Source organism: Pseudonaja textilis, chromosome 1 (genome assembly GCF_049901715.1).
Source record: "Pseudonaja textilis isolate UNSWEBS1 chromosome 1, rPseTex1.2, whole genome shotgun sequence".
Lineage (NCBI taxonomy): Eukaryota > Metazoa > Chordata > Lepidosauria > Squamata > Elapidae > Pseudonaja > Pseudonaja textilis.
The window spans coordinates 191,295,392-191,309,421 of record NC_141990.1 but is presented as its reverse complement, the minus strand read 5'-3'; the positions used below and the strand labels follow the sequence as shown (position 1 = coordinate 191,309,421).

The 14,030-nt window shown below is 40.6% G+C and overlaps 1 protein-coding gene across 2 annotated transcripts in view; it reads right to left on the bottom strand.

The window, feature by feature from the left end:
* Positions 1 to 6,137: 6,137 nt before the first annotated feature.
* LOC113434113 (sodium channel protein type 2 subunit alpha) overlaps positions 6,138 to 14,030 on the bottom strand; it is an 86,840-nt gene continuing 78,947 nt past the window's right edge. For both annotated transcript variants that reach the window (XM_026697124.2, XM_087920032.1), the window contains one exon: positions 6,138 to 8,378. In XM_026697124.2, the coding sequence (XP_026552909.1) occupies positions 7,186 to 8,378 (1,193 nt within the window). In that variant the 3' untranslated portion in view covers positions 6,138 to 7,185. The remainder of the gene's footprint in view (positions 8,379 to 14,030) is intronic.

The following is a 14,030-nucleotide window of genomic DNA, read 5'->3' as shown; positions in this document are numbered from 1 at the left end:
TGCTGCTCTAACTAGTAGAGTTATAGGTACCCACAGGCTTTCTGCTTTTCAGAAATAACAGGGCCTCGAAGAACAGCACCGAATCCTCCCTTGAGGGGGGCACATTATTTGAATTTTCTTGGGTAGTCCATCTCTACCACTGGCCATTACAGTACCGTGAAGCAGGCCCATTGCCTTACTTTTCTTTTCCTTCCCCCAGCCTCCTTTCATGTTCTGTCTTTTTTGAGATGCTAAACCTAGCAAGGCTTCCGAAGGCTTTCTTTCCTGCTGGAGAATAGGAATCATCATCCATCATCATCCATCATCATCATCATCACCACATGAAATAAAATCTTGCAAATGTAGAATATTACATTGCTCTCTCGTCTTTGAAAAATGGAAGCTTTTCCTTTTCTCCGTTATGCTGCCCCCCTGCCCAGTCAGATCACATGCTGGATGCAGTATGTCAGCATCCAATACCAGCTAAACGAAGTGTTCTATTCCAGCTCTCTGTCTCCATGGCAGGGACGTGCAGGTGGTGATGCCCCATCACCATGACAACCTAGATTCCACAAGGAAGTCTCTTGGAGAATGACACCCAGTTGCTGAAACTAGGGATGGGAAGTATCTATGGAGATTCTCAGTCATCCAGGCTTTCCCAGAGGTGCTTTTTTCAAGAGGCAACTGGGCTTTCTGGTTTTTCTTTGAAGATGTCCTCACAGTCCTTTTGACAGTTCCAAGAAAGCTCCCCACCAATCTGTACCACTCAGGTGACCCTGATGACACAGATAAACTTCCAGGTGACCTTAATGACCTGCTAAAAGAATGCAAATGTCCAACTGTCTGCAATCCTTCCATTCCCCACCATTCATTCAGAACTGAAGAAGCTTCTTGGATGAGAAGCGAAATGTTTAAAAAACAACAACAGAAAGTCCAATTGCCTCTTGAAAAAAGCACCTTTAGGGGTGGGAAGGATCATTGGTGCTCTATGGTAATCCAGAAAACCCAATTCCAGGTGTAGGAGGAATAGGGAATGGCTTTGAAAGGCAGGAGGAAGAGTTTCTGCCAAGACAATAATCAGAGGAGCAAGAAGAAAGTTTATGTCTCAGTCAGGACCCTCTTAGTTCACATAGATAAAAGAAGAGCCGGGGGGGAAAGCATATTCAGACTTGCAAGATTCTGTCCCTATAACTATACCAATGGAAGTAGTTTTAGACCAATTTGGCATTGGTTTCTTAGTCTGGCTCAGTTTATAGGATGACACTAGGAAAAGGTGCAAACAAAATAACGAGCAAATAGCAGCTTATTGATAGTTTGGCCCAGCCTAAACTCTGAAAGAGGACAGTTGAAACTTTTGTGATTCCAAGACAGTCACAAAAATTTCCTTCATCACATACTAACAGGTGCGATGGTTCAGTGGCTTAATGTCGCTGGAGATGGTTTCCTCTCTAGTGATTTGAATTCTGGTACTGCACGTCAGGATGAGCTCCTGTTGCTTGCCTCCCCTTCTGTCCAACTAACAGTTTGAAAGCATTTGTATGTGAGTAGATAAAATAGATAGCACTTCAGTGGTGCTCTGTGTAGAAAGTCTGATTCCTGCCCTCTGAACCTTCCCAGTTGCAGTGCCTGTTTGTGAGGCAGCTACCGGGAGGGAGGGGCCCTTGGATGACACTGCAGGAAGAGATACTTGCCTTTCTTTCTGGTGCAAAGCCAGCTTGCTCTCTTGTAGTGCACCATGGGAAGCACCTGAGCATTTCCTACAGCAGAGCACATACTTTGGCAGCCAAACGACTACTCTGCAATTGCACTGTAGTCTCCAAACATGTAAAAACACCGTACGCTATTAAATAATAATAATGACATACCAAGAAAACCCCCAAAGTTGGAACAACAGAATCCCATGTGTGGAGGTACCTACAATATACAGTAGCTATGCCCACAGAAGAATTCAATGCAAAATTAGTGAGCGACTAATAATAGCTCCAAGATGAATTACCCAGTCAACTGGGTAATTTGAATTTGTTTTCAAGTATTTTTTCCCAACTTGTAAGCACTGACATTGTTAGTACCAAAAGATTCTGTTTTCTTGATTCTTAGGAAAGAACTATCTAGAGAGCTATTATGAGCTGGTTCATACTAAACTACAATCTCCTTTAAGCATGATTTACTAAATACATTACGGTATTTAGTCACATGCTAAACCACCAACCGTGATTCACAAGCACTAGAGTCATGTAGCAACCCACTTTATGGTTTAGTGTTGCATAAACCATGCTGGAGTTTTACTGAAGTTTTTCCAGCACTTCCCAGGGCCAACCTGGCTTTGTTGTTCTGGTTGTTATTTCTTGGCCTTATGGCTATCTGCAAGGGGTGGGATTCAGATCAGTTCGGGAGAACCCCTTGCTCTGAAGATCAGCTGCCATTTCGCTGTGACGAGCATGTGGGCCTGGCCACCCGTCCCTGCTCTTTCCTGTCCTTTACTTCCTTTGTTTAGAGCACAGCTGATTCACGTGGCAGAGTGGTTTGCCGTGCCTCAGCTGTTTTCTTCACAGACACTGCTGTGGAAGGTAAGTATTAGTGCTGCTTTAAATGTGGAGAGCGTGTACTAAGTGCATGATCACTGAATTGATTGTTATACCGATGAAATCCCACCCCCTGGCTATCTGGAATAACTCAGTTTCTTTGTTCTGCACCCACATATATGTTTTCCCACCCAGGAAAAAGCACAATTTTGAAGGGAAGACATTCAAATTAAGGCAGTGTGGTTTAAATCAGTATTTTTCAACCTTGGCAGCTTGAAGATGTGTGGACTTCAACTCCCAGAATTCCCCCCAGCTGTAAATTATTCATGACACCTTCCTTCCTACTTACTTATTTAACCTGCTTCCTGTGGTTGAGATGGATGTAAAGGCCTTTTCTCCAGGGAGATGGTAATGCATTTCAGTTCACTGCAGTATCTTTATTCCCTTTATGATGCTGACTGCAGCATGTTTTTACCAAGGTCAAAATGCTTGAATTTATATGAGTAACGATAAATCAACAGAGCAGCACCATGCATTGAAAATTGCTTGTGGGTTCTGAGGATTATTTCAGAATAAATCAGCATGGATTCATTCAAACCCTCATTTGAAATGCAACAGCAAGTGGCAAATAATGATTTTCAGTAAGACCCAGAATAAACAAATGAATGATAATGAATTAACACAACTGGAAGTCAATTGTAGAATTTCTGTCAGTGGGTGCTTGCATTTTGTGGTTTTGCATATTGAGAAGGAAAGGGAACTTGACTTTAGCACAGTGAAAAATATCTTGGTAAATTTGTGGTTGCGCTGCTTAAAATTAAATCACAGCATAAGAGAATGATATTTGACATTTATATCTTTCATCATTGTATTTGCTACTATTCCCAGTGACAAGAGTGGTACAATGGGCTTCATTCATTTGTCCATTCAACTTGCAATCCAATGTAATCCTCAAGAAACTCCAGCTGTAGAAGAAATGGAACTGGAGGTGGAATGCGAAGAAGGATCAGCCAAGAATCCCTATGAGTCTCAATGGAATGAAGTTTAATCTACCTTAAATTCTGTTAATCTTTATCTAACCCCAAGTAGGTGTTAACTATTAGTTGAGAAGATTCTTGTACATATGATTAGCAGTAAATCAATTTAATTGGACCTCCCCTTGTGGACCTGATCTTTCACTCCTGACACCAGCAATTAATAAAGGCACATAAATTAAAGCATAATATAACATAATTTCATAAACGTAACCAAATCAAAGCTAAAACCAGCAAATCCACCGCTACCCCAACCCCGAAATGGCTGCTGCTTAACACCACAAGTTTCACTGGAAGAGCTTCATTTTCAGCATCTTCCAAAATGACACTGTGAAGAGGCCAGACTGAACTCAACCAAGACGCTGCTCCAAAAAACAGGTGCTATCACAGAAAAGCAGCCCCACTGTATTCTGTATCTTGGCTTTTCCCACTTCATGGAAGTGAACTACTGTCAGCAGCTTCTCCTGGAACAAACAAGTCCAGTGGGTCAATTCAGGTTGGAAAATAGACTCCTGTAGCTCAAAGCCACATAGGGCTTTATTCATCAGAACTTGCACTTTGACTGCATCTAGAAGCCAACTCAGGACCTATAGCATAGGGATTAATGTGCATTCGTGACATGTGCCCACCAGTTAGCAGATTACTGCTTTGGAAACTAATTGCCGTTTCTGCAATGGTCTTTAAAAAAAAACCTCCTGTAGAATGAATTGCAATAATCCATATGGGTGGTAAGGAGAACATATCACTTGATTAAGTCCTCCTGATTATCTTTGAGGAGCACAACCATAAGTACTACTCTAGTTTTACGGTAAGATTACATTAACAGCTTCTTGCAACACTTCTTCTTTCTTTCTTTCTTTTACTGTCCAGAAAAGTAGGGAGGCTTCCTTTTGAACATTTCCCATGCCATCCCGCTTCTGTGGGATAAGAAATCTTTTATATGAGAGTTGTCCAGTCTGTGGCTCTTCCTGTTGTGTCCCAAGGTCATTCCCACATACTATCTGCTCCTGTAAAGCTGCAATGGGTATATCAATCAGAATTGTGGAAAAGACTGCCCCCGCTTTCCTGGTCATGGCTTCCACTTATCAGCATGAATCAACAAGGACCCCAAAGTTGTAGTCCTGCTCCTTCAGAGGAAATGTTTCCACGTGTAGGTGCAAGACAGGTAGTCCTTGACTGATGACCACAATTGAGCCCAAAATTTAGGTTGCTAAGCGAGACAGTTGTTTTGTCCCATTTTATGAACTTTCTTGCCCAGCTGTTAAGTGAATCACTGTAAAGTTAGTAACATGGTTGTTCAGCGAATCTTTGCTTCCCCATTTGACTTAGTTTGTCAGAAAGTTGCAAAAGATGATCACATGATCCCAGGACAACCGTCATAAAAATGAGTCAGTGGCCAAGCGTCGATAATGTGGCCATGGGGATGCTGCAACAGCCATAAGTGTGGAAAAAGCAGTCATAAGTCACATTTTTCATTGCCCCTGTGACTTTGAACGGTCACTAAACAAACTATTGTAAGTCAGAGACTTACAATACCTGAACTGGGACACAAAAGAAGCCATGCTGCACAAGTAACCACTCCATCTTTATTTGGCTTATTATCTAATCAAATAAATAGGAACAACACATGGTTTTTTTTCCCCACTGCAGCATTTTAGTAGTATGAAGAGTATAGTGTGCTTCCTTTGCTCCAGCAACAAAAGAAAGAACTAAAATGATCAAAGGAATGAAGGGAAATTTGCCAATTGTCGCTGACAGTCAGCTTTACTAGAACTTTCAAATCAGTGGTTTCGGTGTCATCCAAGCAACACTGACAAGAACGTTATAATTTATCCTCACTGATATGGCAATGTTATAAATCACTAGCATTTAAGCTCTCTTAGCTTGAGCACAATTTCTTCATACAGAGGCATCAATGTGGAATGTGTCCTTAAACAAAGAAATGACCAAATAGTCATTATTTTTTATATATTTTTATTTTAGTACCGTGGAAAGCTCAATTGAAAGATACAATGAAAATAAAACAAAACATGAAAACTAAAAAAGCACAGATGTAGTTTATGTACATCGATACTGCTTTATTTTTTTTTACATTATTTATATATGCTAATCGCACTGTCAACAGGTTAAACAGCTTGCATTGTTCCATATATAGCCTTGGTCTGCACCATTGAGTAGCCACTTCAAATTTCAAAAAGCTAAAAAGAAAAGTGATTAATAACTGCAAACTATATAATTCAGTGATAGGAAGAACCGCTTTCATTCAGCACTTCCTATAGAAAACAAAGGTAACTGGTAGAAGGATCACAGCACACTGGTAACAATGGCAATATTCACAGGCTTCAGCATCTTCCAAATTATCTATAATGGCACAGAATACAAGGATTTATCAATAGTTTGCAAGCTAAGCCTGCTAGGGCATATGTTTGCAGAAATAACATTGTGTCCAGAACAATTGTAGGATCAAATATGTACAAACAGGTCTTTGAACTTATACCTGTAGCAGTATTATTTTTTAAAAAGAATGTAGGCAGATACTATACAGAGAGCAGCTGATTACGCAGTACTTTAAGACAAAATAGAATCCTGGTTTTTTTGTCCATTCTTTCAGGGCATTTTCGTTCGCTATTTTTCTCCTCTGAACATTTTGACTGTTACCTTGAATCAACAGACACTTCCAACAAAGGACATTTGTGTATATTCCTTGTTCCTATCTGCTGCAATGTATTAGGAATTAACCTGTGAACTAAGTGATTGTTCAGTGCAAAGATAATCCTATCTTAGGCAAAGGGACTGTGTTGAGACAAATCCCTAGGACTAAGATACTACTTGTATGTCTGTCTGTGTACACGTGTGCTTGCACACAGGCACAAACACAAGTATGTGCATGTGCACTCTTTCTGATTTGGTAACCAGCATAAAAAATAATGCATCTTGGAATTGATAAAAATAGTAGGGATAAGAGGTTGCCTCTTAACAGAAAGTATAAAATTGCTCCAAGCTGAAACAGCAAAACAGTGAAAACCTGTGCTGGATGACGCCACAAGGGTTCCATGCACCATCTAGGAACACGCAGCATCTCTTCGAGCAAACTACTTCCCCCGTCTGAAGGTTTATAGAGAATTAGACAGTGGAGTACCTGGTCCTGGTTCCCCCATCCCTTCCCTCCCACCACAACAAAAACCCCACTTACAAAAATAGTCACATATAAACACCCTGCGGATTGTTTTTATTTTTAATGATAAATTCACCTATACTGTGTGTGTGCGCGCGCGAAAATATGGCGAATGCGGCTGCTGAAGAACACGCAGTGAGAACACTTACTGAATTAAGTGTCTTGTAACTTGCTGAACGTGTGATTAACTTTGCCCACTTTATGCTGAGCAGGAGGCTTCCGCTCCTTTTTCCAGAGTTAAGGTCCGGTGACTAGAGGGGGGTCACTGTCTTGTTATAGGCACTAACCTTGAAAGAGAGCGTACATATCTATATAGAGACATATCTGTGTATGTCTACATCTATACATAGATATACACGTAATATATTTATAAACGCTGACAGTTTAGCATAACTCCCCAGTGGAGCTTTGCTGACAAATACATCCCCTTCAATGGCTGTAAACAAGTTGAAGAACAAATAATACAAATGTATTATCACTTTTTGCTGATCTTTATATCTTTTCCTTTAAAATCTCTGTCTGTTTTGCCCTTTTCGTATTTCTCTTTGTTTGGCTTAGTAACGCTATCATAGGAAGGGGGAGAGGTGGTTGAGGAGCTCTCATCTGTTTTCTCTGGACTGGAATTCCCATTAAACCTATCAGAGGTCACGTCTTTGATTGGTAGGATCTCGCCATCTCTGCATTTTTCTTTATTATACATAGAAGTTACTTTTTTAACTTTCTGTTTTAGAAGGAAACGCTTAAAAGCCCGCTGGATAATGGTAGCGGACACCTCCTCCTGCTTTCGCTTTAATGTGGTGGTGATTGGTTCGTATGAAACTTTGGATGGATTGGCTGCCATGAAGCGGTCTTCCATTTGCACTCTGAGTAAATCCATTTCTTCGCTTTCTCCCAAGACACGCTTTGTAAAGGCAAACAAGATGTCGAGGCAATGAATTCTATCACCACTCACCATGGGCAGGTCCATCGAAATTAGCTGAACATTGTTTGGTTTGGCAATCAGAAGAGGAGGATCCAACGAAGCAGCAAAATCAGAAAGTTTACTATATTCTATAAATTGGGATGCATCTGGATCGAACTTTTCCCAGACTTCATAGAACATCTCAAAATCATCCTCACTCAGAGGTTCAGCACTTTCTTCAGTAGCCACGCTGAAGTTCTCCAAAATGACAGCAATGTACATGTTGACTACAACTAAAAATGAGATGATAATGTAGCTGACAAAGAAGAAAATCCCAACCGAAGGATTGCCACAGTCTCCCTTGACTGAGCTACCCGGATGGTCTAACTCAGGGTCGCAGTCTGGAGGCCCGCTGTTCAGGATGGGCGCTAGCAAGCCATCCCAGCCAGCAGAGGTGGTGATCTGAAAGAGGCAGAGCATGCTGTTGCCAAAAGTTTCAAAATTGAACAAGTCATCAATGCCAACTTCTCTCTTCACGTAGGCAAAGTTGGACATTCCAAATATGGCATAGATGAACATGACCAGGAAAAGGAGGAGACCGATGTTAAACAAGGCAGGAAGAGACATCATCAAGGCAAAAAGCAGGGTGCGGATCCCTTTTGCACCCTTAATTAGACGCAGGATTCGACCTATCCTGGCAAGTCGGATCACTCTGAACAGAGTAGGTGATACAAAATATTTCTCAATAATCTCTGCAAGGAACATTCCTGCAAAAGGAAAAAAAAAATTAAAGTGACATTTTTACAGCACCCATTATTTCTCTTTACTTTATAAAGCAGAAGCTGGGCATTAAGCACACATGAAAATTAAAATATTTTAAATGATTACTAAATATAAACTGCTATGTAAGTCCAAAGGAAACATATTGATTAGATGCTGGCATGTTGAAAAAAATTAACAAGCAATAAACTTAACAGTTAAGACAAATTAAGACTGTTAATCTTCATTATCTTAGGCAAATTATAAAACAATCGATTTGCAAACATAAGAAAATGTGTAAAAATTATTTGGCTCCATCAGGGAATTGCACAACCAGTGTCCAAATAGAGTCAGAGATGCTGACATGAACTTGTAGTTTTATATAATTTTACATTTATATTTACAGTAAACAGGATAGTCAGACACCTCACTACATCATGAGGTAAATCATGAGGAAAATCACAGTACAGCATATAAAGCACACAGAAGAAAAAGGTGGGAAAACGGGAAACTCCCCCAGCAACCAATCATAATGTAGATGGCCTCATAAAGGAGCCCTCCCCCTTCCACTCTCCAACCAATCAACTACAACTGTGTGTTCTGGCCCATTATACACTTTACTATTCCAGCTACTACATTAAATATCTTTACAGGTTCGCTAGTCTGTAATTTTAAATTTTTCTATTAGAAAACTTTGCTGTATAAACAATATCTGTTGAGGTTAGATAAAGAGACAAACTTTTGATTCTTGGATTTCTTTCATACATAGAAATACCTTCATATTTTGCCCAATTCTTTGGGATAACATTCACAAAGTTTTCTTGGCAATATTACAGCACCACTGTATTATTTTTTCAGAGGTATTATTGTTATTGTTATTGTTGTTATTTAGTTTAGCCTAGAACCCTGGGATTTCCTTCTAAATAAAATCAATCCTTCTTAGCTTTTGAAGTCAACCAAGATTAGTTAGTTACTACCATATCATCCACTGAGGATGTAGTTGTACCTGACAAAACTTATAACATCAATCACAAAATACCCCACAGTCCTCCCTACCCTCTCAGATGATCTTTCTCTTTCTTCTAGGCAGAGGAACATACTTTCAAGCAAGGCACTGGCTATAGTCACCACCATTGCTGAGATTTTAGCAAGGCCTATTCCTTGCATTAGATTAGAAGTACAGATTGTGCTTCTTTTGCCTTGCAGCATGGAATCTCCAATTTTTTTAAAAAAAGCAAAGGATCTTTTAAAAAACCAAGAAAACCATCAAAAAAAACCCATGATGATATGTAAGGAGGTGCTCGAGAGCAAGCTGGAACTTCAATACTTCACATAATTTCTGTTCAATGTATTTCAGACTCTCTTTCAATAGTGTCCACCAACACACAGAGAATCAGTTAGGTGTAGTGGTTAGGACACTAAGACAGAACCTAGGACCATTAGTTCTAGTTTCATCCTAGGAACAAAACCAACTGGGTGACCTTGGGCCAGTCTTTTGCTTTCAGCCCCAGGTTGTTAGCAAGGGCAAACCACTTCTAAAATCTTGCCAAAAAATCTGCAGGTCCTTGTCCAGGCAGTCCCTAGGAATCCAGACTGACTCAAAGGCACCCCAAACCCCCCAATAATAAATGAAGATTTAAACCATTATTTTGTCTCTTGCATGCTCTTCATATCCCTTTTAACTCTTATTATAAAATTGCAATTGCCTGTAGCATGAGCTGACTCAATATAATGCCTAATCACAAATTTTCCTTTTACCTGTCCTCTGATTTAATGCTCTTTAAGACATGGTGTTTAATTGGATTGTAAGATCTACCTATCAGGTGTTCTGGCAAATTATGGTTGACCCTAAGCCAGATGTAATTTAAGAATTACAGCATATGAGAAGGGAAAGGAGAATTCTCAACCTTTATACTTGATTATTAACTATATTAAGAGCTTTGTTGGATCAGAGTGATGGCCTATGGAATATGTATATAATATTCTGGGATATATATATGCTTCTCAGTCACTCTGAGAAGCACAGAGCTGAAGACACAAGCCTGAAGATGATGAATGAGACTTCAATGAAACGTTGCCTAGATACTTCCAATCTTACGCGGGAGAAAACCGAATAACCAAAGATCCATATATATATATATATATATATATATATATATATATATATATATATATATGTGGATCTTTGGTTGTTCGGGTTTTCTCCCGTAAGATCTCAAGTATCTAGGCAACGTTCGATGAAGTCTCATTCATCATCTTCAGGCTTCTGTCTCCGGCTCTGTGCTTTTCAGAGTAATGTGAGATTGCAGCTGCTTCCTCCTTTTAACTGCCAGTGGGGGTGGGACTTGATTGGGTGGGGGCTTGGCTGTGTTCTGATTGGGTGGGGGTGTGTTCTCATTGGTAGGGGGTTTGGTTGTGTTCTGATTGGTTGGGGGGTTAGCCGTGTTCTGATTGGTTGGAGGCGTGTTCTGTTCAGGTGGGGGCTTGGCTGTGCTCCGGGCAATGCGACAGTGGTTATGACAAGGTGACAATGCGACAGTGGTTATGACAAAGTGACAAGGGCAATGCGACAGTGGTTATGAACACATCTGACTACCAAACCAAGCTAACCAACCTACTCCAAGACCCCACATACAAACCCCTAAAGACAGACCCCACCACCTACCTAGAAAAAACTACCAAATCCAAAATAAAAGCCTCCCCCATCAGTGAAGAAATCCAGCAACGAATCATACCCAGAGAAAAATCATCCAGATGCCCCAAGCTTTATGGCCTCCCCAAAATACACAAAGAAGGAACCCCACTCAGACCAATAGTCAGCTCCATAGGCTCACCTCTACAAAACCTAGCCAAATTTCTCGCCAAACAACTACAACCTTATGCAGAATCCATCAACTCACACGTAAGAAACTCATTCCAGTTCATCGAGATCATAAAGAAACAAAACTTACAACCCAGCGACCTACTAGTAAGCTTCGATGTCATATCCCTCTTCACCCAAGTGCCAATAAAAGAAGCCTTGACAGCCATCCAAAACAAATACAACCCCCCCAAGCACATCCTAGATCTAACCAACCACTGCCTATCCAATACATACTTCACCTACAATGGACAAAAATACAAACAAATAGAAGGAGCACCCATGGGATCACCCCTCTCACCTGTCATCGCTAACCTCTACATGGAACACTTTGAAACACAAGCTCTAGAAAAATACGACCACAAACCCAAACTCTGGCTCAGATACGTAGATGACACCTTCATAATCTGGCCACATGGGAAAGAAAAACTGCACAACTTCCTCACACACCTCAACAGCCTACACCCCAAAATACAATTCACCATGGAAACAGAAGCCAACAACCAACTTCCCTTCCTAGATGTCTTGGTATACAAAAGATCCAATGGCTCCCTAGGACACACCATCTACCAGAAGAAAACACACACTAACCGCTATCTACATGCACTCTCACACCACCACCCAGCACAGATCAATTCCGTAGCCAAGACACTCATCTCCAGAACAAAATGCTTAGCCGATGAACAACACCAAAAACCGAACTACACACTCTCACCAACGTACTTACAGCCAATGGATTCCAAAGAAAGAAGATTACCCACCTAATCCAAAAAGAAACCCCAACCAAAATCCAAGACAGAGAACAAGAAAACGGCAAAGCCCTCCTCCCATATATAAAAGGCACTACAGACAAAATCAGCAAGATCCTCCAAAAACACAACATCAAAACAGCATTCTGCACAAACAGAAAAATATCCACCATCCTAAGAAACCCCAAAGACAAAATCGAATTAGAAAACCAAGGAGTATACGAAATCCCCTGCACTGCCTGCCCTACCACATACATTGGACAAACTAACAGAAGAATAAATGCACGCATTGAAGAACATAAGAACTCAATCAAAAAAGAAGAAACGACCTCTTCCCTGGTCCAACACCTCAAAGCCACAGGACATGAAATTGATTTTAAAAACACCAGAACTATCGCCAAAACCGAACACTTCAACAGCAGAATAATCAGAGAAGCCATAGAGATAGAAAAACGCCCACACAGCATGAACAAACGAGATGACACTTCCCGCCTTCCAGCCATTTGGAAACCCGCCCTCATGAACAGACGAGTACCTAACATGAAGAAGGACACCAGACCCACACCCATGAGAGCCACACAAGATGCCACCACCACACTTCCATGTAGAAAACAGACTCTCACCCACTCAGAAGATGAGACACGACCATGGACCAGAAGCTGCACTACAGCTGCATCACTACCCACTTCAAACCCCTCCGAGCCATACATGAAGCAAACCGACACCACTATGAAGATGCAACAGGACCACAACTAGAAGCCAAACAGCAAGATCACAACTCACCAGCTCAAATCCCCCAGCAACTAAGACTAACCGGAGCACAGCCAAGCCCCCACCTGAACAGAACACGCCTCCAACCAATCAGAACACGGCTAACCCCCAACCAATCAGAACACAACCAAACCCCTACCAATGAGAACACACCCCCACCCAATCAGAACACAGCCAAGCCCCCACCCAATCAAGTCCCACTCCCACTGGCAGTTAAAAGGAGGAAGCAGCTGCAATCTCACATTACTCTGAAAAGCACAGAGCCGGAGACAGAAGCCTGAAGATGATGAATGAGACTTCATCGAAACGTTGCCTAGATACTTCGAATCTTACGCGGGAGAAAACCGAACAACCAAAGATCCACATATAAATACCCTGAGAACCTCAGAAAACATATATATATATATATATATATATATATATATATATATATATATATATATATATATATATATATATAAACGCTAGCAGTTGTATACTATCACCTGAATCATAGATAGTTTATCTTAAATTGGCAGCTTCTGGCAAACAATAATGGAAAGTTATTGTCTGATGCATCTTATTGGAGATATATATATATATATATATATATATATATATACACACACACACACACACATACATGCATACATACATATTTATTAAGTTTTCGTGGGTGTTTATATGTATGGTATTCAGCTTTGTTCGGGTATTTTCCCATGTCATTATAGTTGTGCTTTTAAAGTTGTAGCAACGTTTCGGCAGAATCTCATCTGCCATCATGTTTATTGGTCTTGGAGTTTGCTGGGTTCTGCTTGATTGGTATTTCTAATATCTTCTGTCTGTTTTGTAGCATTTTTTTGTCTTGATTGGCTGGCAACATTGTGTTTCCTGTATTGGAGACTTTTAGTGCGGCTTGGCTCCGAGTAAATGGAAGGCTATCATTTATTAGGAAGCTAGGTTTCATCTGGGTGCCTGGTTGGGATGTGTTTGAGCTGGAGGTATCAGGGGGAGTCTGTTTGTGTCTCCACACCACAAGCCAGCCAAACACCTGGGCACAAACAGACTCCCCCTGAGATTCTGCCAAAACATTGCTACAACTTTAAAAGCACAACTATAATGACGTGGGAAACTACCTGAACAAAGCTGAATACCATACATGTAAGTACCCACGAAAACTTAAGAAAACATATATATATATATATATATGTTTTGGATATATATATATATATCCAATAAAATGCATCAAGTAATAACTTTCCATTATTGTTTGCCAGAAGCTGCCAATTTAAGATAAACTG